General features: G+C 43.9%; 1 protein-coding gene across 2 annotated transcripts in view; it reads left to right on the top strand.

Annotated features, from left to right (window-relative positions):
- The window catches only part of LOC109933327 (hepatic lectin-like), a 20,924-nt gene extending 6,875 nt beyond the window's left edge, over positions 1-14,049 (top strand). For both annotated transcript variants that reach the window (XM_048617866.1, XM_048617865.1), the window contains 3 exons: positions 1,841-1,989; positions 8,585-8,697; positions 12,821-14,049. In XM_048617866.1, the coding sequence (XP_048473823.1) occupies positions 1,841-1,989; positions 8,585-8,697; positions 12,821-12,962 (404 nt within the window). In that variant the 3' untranslated portion in view covers positions 12,963-14,049. The remainder of the gene's footprint in view (positions 1-1,840; positions 1,990-8,584; positions 8,698-12,820) is intronic.
- The last annotated feature ends 1,067 nt before the right edge of the window (positions 14,050-15,116 follow it).

Below are 15,116 nucleotides of genomic sequence, written 5' to 3' on the forward strand. Positions count from 1 at the left end.
GTGTATGTGTGGAGGGGGTAGTGTGTGGCCAGGGGAGTGTATGTGTGAGGACGGAGGAGTGTGTAGCCAGGGGAGTGTATGTGTGAGGACGGGGGAATGTGTGGCCAGGGGAGTGTATGTGTGAGGACGGGGGAGTGTGTGGCCAGGGGAGTGTATGTGTGAGGACGGGGGAGTGTGTCGCCAGGGGAGTGTATGTGTGAGGACGGGGGAGTGTGTGGCCAGGGGAGTGTATATGTGAGGACGGGGGAGTGTGTAGAAGGGGCAGTATGCGAGGAGGGAGCAGTGTGTGGGGAAGGGAGAGTGTGTGGAGGGCAGTGTTGAGGAGGGGTGAGTGTGAGGAAGGGGGAGTGTGTGGAAGGGTTGGTGTGTTTTGGGGATTGTTTGGATCCTTCCACATTTGGGTGTCTGGGTCAGCTGTTCACTCAATTCCTTCCCCCACAGCAACCCATCAGGTTCTTTGACACTTTTCCATCAGCAGAGGCAAGTGGTTGATTGATCCCAGTGCTGAGCAAATGGGCTTGGAGAGACGACCAGAAGCAACATTTGCTCATTCTATATTGAAGAGGTTTCTGACATCATCCCATCTCTAACTGACAATGGCAGGCAGCAGAGGATAGCTAATCACATTCAGCCATGTGCCTCCTTAGCTATCACTCGCTACTTATTTCAGTGACACTGCCAGGACCTTTTCAACAGCCCCATTAACAATTCTGGTTGCCCAGAGGTGGCCTCTCATGGCCCATTTGGAAAAACTATGGTGTTGATAACCCACACAACCCATGGCATACTGCTGGGTGACCACAACTGGCTAAGATCAGGGCCTTGCTAATGACCAGAAACCAGGAATCCAGAGAGGGTCAGGTCAATTTTTGCACACATTAGTTTCATTCTGCCTGAAAGAAGACAAATCAGAGTGTCCCTCCATCTTTCCCCACTCTCAAACATTGCCTTGGCAACACACTCTGGTTTCATCAGTGTCTCCAGGAATTGAAAATCAATCACCAGGACATCGTTCTGAATAATCTTGAAAAAAATTCAGTTGTGAAATCAGTAAAATTATGCCTTTTGCATTTTGTTTGGACTGACTGATCCATGTTGATGTTTATGCTTAATTTTAAACATCTCCCAGCCTTACATCAACTCCCTGTTTCACTGTAGCCTCTATTCCTCTCCCCCTGATTTGCTCATCTGTTTTCACCTGTAATGTATCTCTGAAATTTGCCAAAATCACTTCTTTGTTCAGGCGATTCTCCAGAGACACTTGGAATAAAAAATACACTTGACACTTGCCAAAGGAGACCTGCCATTTTGATATAAGCCATCAATGTTTGACAGATCTTTGCTTTTTGACCTCTCAAATGTCTCATCTTTTCTCTGCAGCCTCTCCTCACCAGGCCTCACTACGCCACCCTTATCCAAGGCCCCTATAATGCCATCTCAATCTCTATCCTGCTAACCATCTTCCCTCCCCTGTAAATTCCTCCCTGACTGCCTTCCCCTCTGGCTCTCTCTGATTGACCTCTGTAAGGTCGGCTGATCCTGGTGATTCTGGGTCTGCTGAGTTACCTCTGGGATTGGGGTCTGCAGGTCGTCAGTAACAAACCATTGAGTTGGGTGGATTGATTTCTCAGTCACAGTGTGTGCTGCAAGAGGATTGAATTCAATCATCACTCACTTGGAGGGTAAGACTCTGAGTTAAACATAGCTTTGGGTAAGACACTGCATGGTTTCTAACCAGTAACATCACAATACTGGGTAAAATTTTATTAAACAAGGAGATTAATGAGGTACTGCAGCATCCCTTCAGACTTAAAAATTTATTTATTACATGCTCCCACAGAACTGCTTTGGAAGTGTTCTGAACACTGGAGGCGATTCCAGCAAAAGTGTTATTACTTTTCATCAGACAGCAAGAGCTGGACAGAGGCCCAGAGATCCTGTGCATCAATGGATGCCAATCTTCTTGTCATTAACAAGCCTGAGGAGCAGGTAAGAGTTTCAAACAATTTCAAACCCATCAACTCCTAGCCGTTTCTCAGTGAACTCCGTGACAATGTCAAACTAAACATTCAGCAAGACAGGATGTAAATGGTAAGATTCAAAAACGTCAGCCCAAAGCCTGCCCCTCTATTCAATACAATCATGGATGATCATCTGCATTCATTTCAGATCTCACATGCTCCCCAATATTCCTTTGTTCCCTGAGAGATCATAAATCTGCCAATCTCAGTCTGTAACCCACATCCTCTGAGGGGTCACAGTTCCAAAGGACTACAAACCTCTGGGTGAAGAGCTCCCTCACCCACAGACTGTATCCTAATGTTTTCTAATCCCCGGCCATGGAAAACAACGTCAGTATCGACACTGTCATTTACACTTCACAGCCCCCATTTGAATGGTTCTCACATCGTGGAGCTATGGGCCATTTAGCTGCAGTTGCACTGCAGTACTTGCTTTTATCCAGACAGCTAGCAAATACCTCATACTTGCTGGTCAAAATCAAGAGAGGAAGAGTGTTCCAACACTACATCTTGGATCTCTCCACCAGCTTGACTCATGGTTACATCCTCCTGTCGCCGACCACTGGCCAACTCTGAAGTGCAACCTAATGTAAGCAGAGAGTCCAGGGAACAAAGTACCCAGGTAACATTTTGTCTTCCTGATGCCCCGCAATATCTGCACCTCAGTCTCCAGCTCAAATACTCTGAGCCAAACTTGGTAAAGCTACAATGACCCATCACTGAAAGGGTTCTGAGAAAGGGTCACTGGACCCGAAACATTAACTCTGATTTTTTCTGCACAGATGCTGCCAGGCCTGCTCAGCTTTTCCAGCAACTTTGTTTTTGTTACTGGTTGGGGTCATATCTGGCGCAAATGAAGGTGGTTCTGTTTGTTGGAGGTTGGTCATCTCAGCTCCAGGATATCTCTGCAGGATTTCTTCAGGGTAGTATCCTAGGCCCAACCATATTCAGCTGTTCCATCAATGACCTTCCCTCCATCATAAGGTCAGAACTGAGAATGTTTGCCAATGACTGCACAATGTTCAGCACCATTTGCGAGTCCTCAGACTCTCAAGCAGTCATCAATCCAACAAGATCTGGACAATATTCAGGTTTGGGCTGAAAAGTGGCAAGTGACCTTTATACTGCACAAGTTCCAAGCAATGACCATCTCCTACAAGAGAGAACCTAATCATCGGCCCATGTCAGTTAATGACATTATCATCATTGAATCCCCCATCCTGGGTGTTACCACTAACAGAAACTGAACTGGACTAGCCATATAAACACAGTAGCTACAATATCAGGTTAGAGTCTAGGAATCAAATATAGAAAGACAGTCCAGTAGGCAGGGAGGACATGGCATTGTTGCAATCAATGAGAACTGGTCAAAGGAAGGGCAGGACTGGCAGCTCAATGTTCCACCTTAAAGAAGTTTCAGCTGCAGTAGGGAGGGATGTAGGAGAGTCAGGGGCATTGCATTATTGATAAAGACAACCATCACTGCAGTAATGAGGGAGGATGTCTCAGAGAGATCTCGAAACGAGGCTATCTAAGTAGAGCTTCGAAATAATAAAGGGGTGATTATTTTGCTGGGATTATACTATAGGCCTTCCAACAAGTCACAGAGAGATAGAGAAGCAGGTATGTAGGCAAATCACAGAGAGATGTGATAGAAACAAGCTTATAGCAGTAGGGAATTTCAACTTCTTAGCAATTTGGTTGCGCCAGTACTTATTGGTCTTCCTTAGTTGCCCTTGAGAAGGTAGTGGTCAGCTGCCTTCTTGAACCACTGCAGGCCATGTGGTGTCTTTCGACCAATTTCATTTCTTTGTTGGGGCTTTGCAGCAATTGATACAACTGAGTAGTTTGGTAGTCCATTTCAAAGGGCAGTTAAGAAACAACCCGATTGATGTGGGTCTGTAGTCACAGTAGGCCAGACCAAGTGAGGATGGCAGATTTCCTTCCCTAAAGGACACTAGTGAACCAGATGGGTTTTTCAGACAATCAGCAATGGTTTCATGGGCAACAGTGGATTCTGAATTCCAGATGTGCTAACATTAATTGGGATCGTTGTAGTGCAAAAGCATTAAACAGGGAGGAATTTTTAAAGTGCATCCAGGACAGGTTTTTGTGCCAGTACATATTTAGTTATGCTAGAGAAGGGAGAGTGCCAAACATAGTCCTAGAGAATGAATCCATTCCAGCAGTTAGAGTTTCAATGGGCAAATATTTTGTGGCTAGTGACTATAACTCAGTAAGTTTAAATGTTGCTCTGAAAAGAGATCAGGAAAATGCAGAAGTTAAGTATCCAAATTGGGCACGGCCAATTTCAATACCATTACATAGGATCGAGCAAACATACACTGGTTGCAGTAACTTGCAGGTAAGTCTACATTTGGAAAGTAATGCAGTGAAAACTCAGGGTAACCATGTTCCTCTAAGAGTGAAAGGCAAAAGTAGCAAGTCCAGGGAACCCTGGATGTCAAGAGATATCGAGAGTTTGATAAAGAAAAGAAGGAAGCATATGTCAGGTACAGCACATTAAAAACAGGAGAAGCCCTTCAAAAGTGCGGAGAGTGTAGGGGATTGTTGAGAATGAAATCAGGATGGCAAAGAACCGCCATGAAATATCTTTGGCAGATTGAATTAAGGAAAACCCCAAGGCATCTTCAAAGTATATTAAGAGCAAGAGGATTTCCAAGGCAAGAGTGGGACTGATTAGAATCATAGAATCTCCACAGTGTGGAAAGAGGCCATTCGGCCCACTAAGTCTGCACTGATCGTCCAAAGAGCATCCCATGCAGACCCTTTCCCCCACCTTACCCTCATAACCCCACATTTCCCGGTGTCTAATCCACTTAACCTATACATTCCTATACACTACAGATAACTTAGCATGCCCAGTCTACCTAAACTGCACATCTTAGGACTGTGGAAGGAAACTGGACCACCCAATGTAAACACGCAAAGACGAGGGGAGAATGTACAAACTGCACACAGACAGTCACCCAGGGCTGGAATTGAACCTGTGTCCCTAGTGCTATGAGACAGCATTGCTAACCACTGATCCACTGTGGCCAAAGGGATAACCTGTTGGTGGTGCCAGAGGATGTCCGTGAGGTCTTTAATGAATATTTCTCATCTGTATTCACAGCAGAGAAAGACATGGAGATTTAATTTGGGACAGTGAGATTCTAGAACATTTTTAGATTAATAAGGAGGGGATTAGATATTTTATCTGTCGTAAAGCTGTATAAATACCCACGACCTGATGTGATCTATCCCAGGCTGCTACAGGAGGCATGGGAGGAGATTGCTGGGGTCCTGGCAGAGATATTTCATACTTTACTGGCCACAGGTGAAGTGTCAGGTGACTGGAGAAAAGCTAACGTGGTTCCTTTGTTCAAGAATGGCAGCAGGAATAGGCCAAGTAAATACAGGCCAATTAGTCTGAGGAGAATGGGAGGGAAATTATTGGAAACATTTCTGAGGGACAGGACTAATCAAAACTTGGAAAGGCAGTGATTAATCAGGGATAGTCAGCATGGATTTGTTAGAGGGAAATCTTGTCTCACTGATTTAATTGAGATTTTTTTTGAAAATGTGGCTAATTACCTTGATGAAAGGAGTGCAGAAGATGTGTTTTATGTGGGCTTCAATAAGGCCTTTGACAAGGTGCCCCATAGAAAGAGCCCTTGAGGTTCAAGACATATTGGCAGACTGGAGCCAAAATTCACTTGCAGACAGGAGGCGAGAATGATGGTGGAAAGATGTTTTTGTGATTGGAAGCCTGTGACCAGCGGTGTACCACTGTGCTGGGATCCTTGCGGTTTGTTACTTGTATTGATAACTTGGATGTGATTATAGCAGGTATAGAACATAGAACATAGAACATAGAACATTACAGCGCAGTACAGGCCCCTCGGCTCTCGATGTTGCGCTGACCTGTGAAACCAATCTGAAGCCCATCTAACCTACACTATTCCATTATCATCCATATGTTTATCCAATGACTATTTAAATGCCCTTAAAGTTGGCGAGTCTACTACCGTTGCAGGCAGGGCATTCCACGCCTTTACTACTCTCTGAGTAAAGAACCTACCTCTGACATTTGTCCTATATCTATCAGCCCTCAATTTAAAGCTATGTCCCCTTGTGCTAGCCATCACCACCCGAGGAAAAAGGCTCTCACTGTCCACTCTATCTAATCCTCTGATCATCTTGTATGTCTCTATTAAGTCACCTCTTAACCTTCTTCTCTCTAACGAAAACAGCCTCAAGTCCCTCAGCCTTTCCTCATAAGACCTTCCCTCCATGCCAGGCAACATCCTGGTAAATCTCCTCTGCACCCTTTCCAATGCCTCCACATCCTTCCTATAATGCGGTGACCAGAACTGTACGCAATACTCCAAGTGCGGCCGCACCAGAGTTTTGTACAGCTGCAACATGACCTCATGGCTCTGAAACTTAATCCCTCTACCAATAAAACCTAACACACTGTACGCCTTCTTAACAACCCTGTCAACCTGGGTGGCAACTTTCAGGGATCTATGCACATGGACACCGAGATCTCTCTGCTCATTCACACTACCAAGAATCTTACAATTAGCCCAGTACTCTGTATTCCTGTTACTCCTTCCAAAGTGAATCACCTCACACTTTTCCGCATTAAACTCCATTTGCCACCTCTCAGCCCAGCTCTGCAGCTTATCTATGTCCCTCTGTCACCTGCAACATCCTTCCGCACTATCCACAACTCCACCGACTTCAGTGTCATCCGCAAATTTACAAACCCATCCTTCTATGCCCTCGTCCAGGTCATTTATAAAAATGACAAACAGCAGTGGCCCCAAAACAGATCCTTGCGGTACACCACTAGTAACTAAACTCCAGGATGAACATTTCCTATCAACTACCACCCTCTGCCTTCTTATAGCTAACCAATTTCTGATCCAAACTGCTAAATCACCCTCAATCCCATGCCTCCGTATTTTCTGCAATAGCCTACCGTGGGGAACCTTATCAAACGCTTTACTGAGATCCATATACACCACATAATCAGCGAGTTTGTAGATGACATGAAAATTGTTGGTGTGTGTTGATAGTGTGAAGGATGATCTCAGGCTACAGTCTGATATTGATAAATTGATAAATTGGATAGAGCAATGGCAAATAGAATTTAATCTTGATCGATGCGAAGTATTGCATTTTGGGAAGTTGAATAAAGGAAAGATATACACAATGAAAGTTAAGTCCCTAAGGATTACTGAGGACCAATTGGACCTTGGTGTACAAGTGCAGAGATCCCAAAAGATGTCAGCACAGGTAGACTGGGTGGTGAAGAAGGCAGATGGGATTCTTGCCTTCATTAGCTGGGCATAGATTATCGGAGCAAGGAAGCCTTATTACAAGCTTATAAAACATTAGTTAGTCCACAGATGGATGCTATGTGCAGTTTTGGTTACCACACTAATGCAATGATTTGATTGCAGTGGAGAGGATGCAGAGGAGATTCACCAAGACATTGACTGTGATGGAAAATATCTGTTATACGGCTGGTAACAAAATTGTGAGAAACATAGACAGTGGAATCTTTTCCCCATGCGGACTTGACTAAGACCAAAGGGCACAAATTTAATGCGTGGAGTAAATTATTTACAGGGGATCTGAGAAAGGATTTTTCATCCAGAGGGTGGCAGAAATTTGGAACGTGCTACCTGAGAGGGTGATGGAGGCATGCGCTCTCGCAACATCTAAGAAATATCTGGAGGAGCACTTCAAATGACCAGTGGAGGTAGTCTATGGACCAAGTGCAGGTAAAACGGAATAAGTGTAGTTTTGTGCTTCATGGTCAGCATAGATATAGTGGGCCAAAGGGCCTGTTTCCATGCTGTATGACTCTGTGAATCCTACAGTGAGTAACTCACCTCCCGACTCCCCAAAGACAGTCTGCAAGGCTCAAGTCAGGAGTGAGATGGAACACTCCCCACTTGACTGGATGAATGCAGCTCCGACAATGCTCAAGAAGCTTGACACCATCCAGGATAAAGTGGCCTTTGTTGTTGTTGATTGGCACCAAATCATTATTTCTAACAGTCAATCACCAACAATGCACAGTAGGAACAGTATTTAACATCAAGAAGATGTACTGCTGAAACTCTTCAAGGCTGTTTCAACAGCATCTTCCAAACCCATGAAATTTTCAGTGCCATCACCAGCAAAATCCTCTCCAAGAAATACATCGTACTGACTTGGAGCTATATTGATATTCCTTCACTGTTGCTTGGTTAAAATCCCATCACTACTTCTCTTAGACTGCTGCAATTCCAAAAGGTGGCTCACCACCAGCAATTAGGGATGGTCAACAATTGCTACACACGTCCTTTACATGAATAGAAAATAGAATAAAAAGAAAACGTACTTAATTGTTCATAGATACAAATTTGTATTATGCGGAGCTGTTTCATAGTGAGCAAAATTACTTTGAAATGAATGAGTTGAGGCCTCAGATAGAAGTTGTAACATTACCAACAACATGCTTTATTCCATTTACTGTAACGACTCTTTTATCTACTTGGCAGGGATTTGTAAAAAAGTGGCTCCAACACAAAGATTACTGGATTGGACTCACTGATTCTATCGCGGAAGGTGATTGGCGCTGGATGGATGGGACGGACTACAATTCCTCTGTAAAGTAAACTCGCTTTCTGATTGTACATTTTGGACAATATTTGGGCAATATACTGGAAATAAAATAAAAAGCTGGATGTGTTTTGAAGTTGAGCTTCAGCAATTTACGTAAACTGAACGATTAATTTAGAGACAAAGGGAGTGAAACTGGGTCTGACAGTAGGTGTCTAACGGGCACCATGTGGTTCCTTTAAGTTGCAAAATGGCATCTCCAGTGTGTGCACTCACTTGCAGAGTGTGATGACTGCTGTGTTGATAAAAGAGTTTGCCATACATGCACATCACTGTACATGAGCTTTGTACAGAGCATGCAGATCATGATGTAACTCAGTCCAGAGTTCCAGCCTTCACTCTCTCAAATTCTGACATCTGAGCACAACCCTCAGTGGCATGAAACTCCTCCCGGCAATGCTAGTTTAAAAAGACTTTCAACTAGTTACAGGTCAGTTGCTGAAATATTTATTCATCACATCGCTACAATTCTATGCAATTTACAGTATATTTCTAAACTTGAGAAAAGTTTTAATAGATTATAAGGAGTGGTCTGGCTGATTTTATTTCAGTGACTGAAGGCTTTGTTCACAAACCAGTTATCTCCAGTGGTGCCCTACGAGTATTTATTCTTATCATTGAGCACAACTGGGACAATGAGGAGAGATCATGCAGAGCATAATAAGCTGAAAGAAGGGGAAAGGAAGAGTAAAAGTAGCTATTTTTCACAGGGACCATAATGGCAGAGACGATTAGGGAGCACACTTGAAAGAGAACAGCTTTTTCCCTGAGCTTTGCTAGTGTTGCATGACACACTGGTATTTCGAGCCATAACAGCAGCAGTCTGAGATTCTATTGCCAAACTGAGATATCGGAACAATAGCGCATGTGTTGTAAGGATTCTGTACCCTGTTTGACTGCACAGGTTTGTTCATGGAGGTGACTGTCCAATCTTTGCTGGCAGGAATGGGGTCCAATCCCTGCACAAGCCCTGTGCCAAGTTAGTACCAGATTCTTCAGTGCACCTTGAAACTTAAATGTAGTCTTTCTAGCAGGATTCTCAATTCCCTGAACAGCTTAGTGTGTGTACCCATGACTCTTCCTCTGGCGCCTGGATATTGAAGTCCTCTTCTGAGTCTCCTGCAGCCAAAGCAGAGGGCAAACTCACCTTCTGGTGAGGTGGTACCTGAGATTTCCATTCTCTCAGACCTGACAGCAGTGCTTCACCACATTCAGATCCTAATTCTTTTGTACCTTTTAAATTGCTCATTTTGTCCATCTCTAAGCTGGTGGCTGTATGTGTAAAATCGAGTGACAGTGCATCTTCACTGTCTTTCTGCTCTTCACTGTCGGGGCAGAAAGCAGCATTTGTGTGTTTGAAATGAAACAGAGCAAGCATCTGTTTTTGGATAACAGGGAAGGGGAAAGTAAGAAATGAATATATAAGCCATCAGCCTCCCTGGAAGAGGGTGTGGATGACTGATGGAAGATTAGATATTGTTACAATCATAGATACCAACACTGACTTGAAAACGTCAAACATCCAGTGCTGAGCTGAACAGGTGATATTTCAATATTTCATGCTTTAAAATAAACTTTGACTACATTAAATGACAAAAACAAAACACTATTGACCAAGCATTAATTCTTCTGGCATACAATTTATTGCTGTACTGGAAGAGCTTGGCTGGGGGCTTGGCAAGTTCTGCAGCACAAGGCTTCAGTAAGTTTGGGACGGCAGCGTTTTCAGTATCCAGTGCCTCTGACCATTCCTTGATATCATGTTGAGTGAATCAAATTGGCTGAAGATTGGCATCTGTGCTGCTGGGGGCCACTGGAGGTGGCTAAAATGGATTATCCACTCTGAATTTCTGGCTGACGAATGCTGCAAAAGATTCAGTCTTATCTTTTGCACTGATGTGTTGGACTCTTCCATCAATGAGGACGGGGATACTTGTGGAACCTCTTCCTCCAGTGAGTTGTTTAATTGTCCAGCACCATTCAAGACTCAATATGGCAGGACGACAGAACTTAGAGCCGGTCTAAACAAAGAGTGCTGGAGAAATTCAGCAGGTTTGATTGATTGATTGACGTTATTGTCACTTGGACTGAAATAGAGTGAAAAGCTTTCTTTACAAAAGGCACAGGCAGATCACAGTAAGCAAAGGATATACAGATCGAAAGGTTTAGAGGCATACAGGTTACATTGCAGGTTACATTATTTGAGGCGAGAGTCCATTCAACATTCTGATAACAGCTGGAAAGAACCTGTTCCTGAACCTGCTTGTGCATGTGTTCAGGCTTCTGTATCTTCTGCCTGATGGAAGACGTTGTAGGAGGTCATTACCAGGGTGCACGGGGTCTTTGATGATGTTGGCCGCCTTTCTGTAGCAGCGAACCATGTAAATAGATCCATGGATAGAAGGTTGGCTTCCGTGATGGTCTGGGCTGTGCACTTCACCTTCTGTAGTTTCTTATGGTCCTGGGCAGAGCAGTTGTCATACCAGGACATGATGTACCCGGACAGTATGCTTTCAATGGTGTATCTATAGAAGTTGATGTTGGACGTTATGGACATGCCAAATTTCCAGAGCCACCTCAGGAAGAAGAGCCATAGTTGTGCCATTTTGATTGTTGCATTTATGTGGGAAGTCCAGGACATGTCATCCATTATCGTCAGTCCGAGGAACTTGATGCTCTTCACTCTCTCAAACTCAGTTCCATTAATGTAGATGGGCGTATGTTCTCCTCCTTTCTTTCTGAAGTTGATGATCGATTCTTTAGTTTTGCTGACATAGAGAGACAGATTGTTTTTATTACACCAATTGTCTGGTAGCATCTGTGGCGAGGGAAACCGAATCTATTTCTTTCTCGACAGATGCTGACAGACCTGTTCAATTTCTCCAGTTCTTTCTGGTTTTATTTCTTGGCAGCACCCAGCAATAACCTCCTCCATGATGAATTCTGACACCTTCTCCATGAAAGACATCAAACTAGATAGCCTATTGATCCCTGTTTTCAGTAACCCTTCATTCTTGACTGGAGAGTTTATGTTTGCTACTTTTTCCACCAATCTCCGTATTTGTTTCAAATTTCCAGCATCTGCAGTATTTTACTTTCATTAGATTGCATTTCTTGGTTGTTAAGATCACTTAATGCTGTCTACCATATTTTGATTTTGCTGATCTGCATTTGTGCTGTGTTGTAGCTTCACCAAGTTGACAAGTTTCAGGTATACCAGGTGCTACTCTGAGCATGCCTTCCTCACTCTTCACTCTGCCAGCCATGGGGTTACAACTGACTGCAGTTCTGCTGCTGTTAATGGCCTACAGCAGTTTGTGTTTGCTGAATCTGTTTACTGTTAACTTCCTGACATGGATGGATGCATCTGCAACAGGTAGCTTGCTGAGTTCGAAGTCAAGTAGATTTTCCCTCTTTTCGGCTCCCTCACCACCTGCAACAGGCTCAGTCTAGCCACTATGTCACTGCCAAGCTCAATCTGCAGAGGTCCTACTGAGTCACTCTCAGTGGTGGGCACATTCCCCGTGCAGAGTACTTTCTGTGCCCTTGCCATTCAGCTTTGCGTTCAAGTGGTGTTCAGCATGCTGGAGAACTGATTCATCAGCCCAGAAAGGGCAGTAATTGATGGACAGCAGGAAGTTTTCTTGTCCATGTTTGACTCGACGAACTGTTGAGGACTTTCCAAGGTAATTCCCTCCCAACCCGAAACCAGTATGTTATCATGAATGTGTCTGTCCTGCCTGTGGGACAGGTAAATACCGTATTCTGTTGATGGTGGTGTTGAGATGTTGGGATTCTGTGACTAAGATGATTGCAGGCTGTTGATGTGACTCATCTGTGAGACAGATTTGGTTCCTCCCCAGACACCATATTGCCTCTGCCCCAGCTGTTAGGAAGAAAGAATTTTGAAGGTTGGTAAGGCTATGTAAACTTGTTGTTTTTTCTGGTGGCCAGTTCAATGCCAATGAATCCATTCAATTTCATTACTGCAGTTTATTGCAAACGAAAGACATACTGAGCCATTCTTAGAAGTTCAATTGTTTGAGTCTCACTGGAATTTTGCATTAATTTACAGCAGGAATTCTTATCATGAATTGTATCATCTTTCTTTTTAGATTTTGGAAGAAGGGTGAACCAAATGATGCTTCCAATGAAGACTGTGCAGAAATATATGGTGATGGAGGTTGGAATGATCAATCATGTGATGCCTCTCTACATTGGATCTGTGAAAAGCCAGCACAGTTTGTTTCTCCTTAATGTTCCATCAGTACCCAGGGGGAAGTAAATCCTTTTTGAAGTATTCAGTCTGTGTACATTGGGCCAGCAGCTCTTAGCTGGGATTGGCAGGAGAGTCGTAAGGAATCTCTCTCACTCTCCTGACCATAACTTTGTAAAATCCCACAGGGAACATTCAAGTTATTCCCCTTTATCTCAATCCAATGATGTGAAGATTCATGTGGTGCATTTTCCCTATGTTCCTGTATTACGTTGAATCAGATCAACAATTCTGATGCTGGCAATGTGAAATACAAACAGAGCAACTCAGGTGGTCTGGCAGCATGCGTGGAGACTGAAAGAGCTAATATTTTCGGTCTGAAGAACAGTTATAATGGACTCAAAATGTGTGGCTCTCCATAGATGCTGCCAGACCACCTGAGTTTCTCCAGCACTTTCTATTTTTATTCCATATTTCTGGAATGCTTAAGGGACAGTGCATTGTTTGTATATTGAATTGTCCTGTTCCTTTCATCCACCAGCCTAATCCCATTGGAACAAAGGAGCTAAAGTGATCTTAAACATATTGTGCTGTTTGGAATTCATGACATCTCACCTCATCCTTCAAGGGATAGAATGGATTTTGAACCATTCTTGCTCGTTTGGTCCTCAATTGACGAAATAGCTCACAGCCGTGCCTTTGCTTCAGTCTAACCTCAGAGAGATTCTTCCTCCCTATGCCAATGCCACTCATTCTCTCAAACTCGTTCTCTATGCCTCTGCGACCTACATGTCCTCTAAAACCTAACCTTTCCTAGGAGACCACCAGTTAGCAGGGATACCTAAATAGATCGATGGGTCTGTAACTGAGGGTTGTCAAAGGCCAAATGTTTGTAAAATTAGCAGCTGAAAATAGAAAAATTTGAACATTGTTACAAGGCTTCATGTAATTACAGAGCTTTTTATGATCTGAAGTCAATACAAATGCTTGAAAGCTACTCAAAATCGATGGAATTATTAGACTTTGTATGAGTTGAACCATTTGCTCTCCCTTTCCTTGCCATCTATCCCCAACAATACAGTGAACCAGTGGACCAATATTAAATCAGCACAGCATTTCAGTACTCAATGTAGTGAGTGTGCGTGATTCAGAATGAAATACTGAAAATGAACCTTGCCCTTGTAGAGTGACTTATATTCAAAGCAAAGAACTATAAGGCAACTTCATCAACTCATTTTAACTCTTTCCTGCCCTGTGAGTTTCTGTTGAAGCTCACATGATGGAAATGGTTAAAGACACCAAGCTGCACAATGTCTTCAGCACCCCTGCAGATGGAGCGCAGTGCAGATACACCTGGTCACGCACAGACAGGTCTATCTGCTCAAGGATAGATTTCCTGTTTGTTTCCCATACATTCTCGGTCAGATCCATCGACGTCAAGCTGGTGTTCTTCTCTGACCACTGCCTCCTGCTGTCTGACTGTCACCTACAGGACAACCAGTGGGCTGGCAAGGGAAGGTGGAAGCTAAACATGAAACTGTTGACCCTAGAAAACAGTGAGGAGCTCAAAAGGGATTACACAGTTTGGAGAACTGTGAAGCCCCGCTTTGAGTGTCCAGGGGAACTGGTGGGAAACAGTCAAAGGGAATATCAAGACGTTCTTCATCCTCAAAGGTGTTCAGAAGGCGAGAGAGAGGTGGGGAAAACTGTCCAAACTTCAGAAAAATTTGCCGAACCTGCCCCTGCTGCAGACAATGGGGGTCAATGTTACGGAGGATCTCCAGGAGATGAAGAGTCAGCAAGCTTCACACTTGGCCTGAGAGGCCTTAAAGATAAACATCCCGTTCAGGGTCTGCTCCATGGAGCAGGATGAGACGTGCTCATGTTTCTTCTTTCAGAAGGTGCACAAAGAGAGCTCTGTGATCAGCAGCCTGAAGGAAGAAGATGGCTCGGTAACGCCATCTCATTCTGACATTCTGAAGATGAGCAAATCCTATTATGCCAGACTGTATGATATGAAGCCCACTGACAGCACGGTCTCCTGATTGTTCCTGTCCTCATAGACAGAGTGCAGGTGCTGTACAAAGTGGTCTCCAAGCCTCTGCTTGGTCTCACTGATGTCGAGGAGGCCACATCGGGAACAGCTCATACAGCAGTTTCTCAAGCTTATATTTTTGTGGGATCACTGTCAGTGT

Source organism: Rhincodon typus, chromosome 38 (assembly GCF_021869965.1).
Source record: "Rhincodon typus isolate 14 chromosome 38, sRhiTyp1.1, whole genome shotgun sequence".
Classification (NCBI taxonomy): domain Eukaryota; kingdom Metazoa; phylum Chordata; class Chondrichthyes; order Orectolobiformes; family Rhincodontidae; genus Rhincodon; species Rhincodon typus.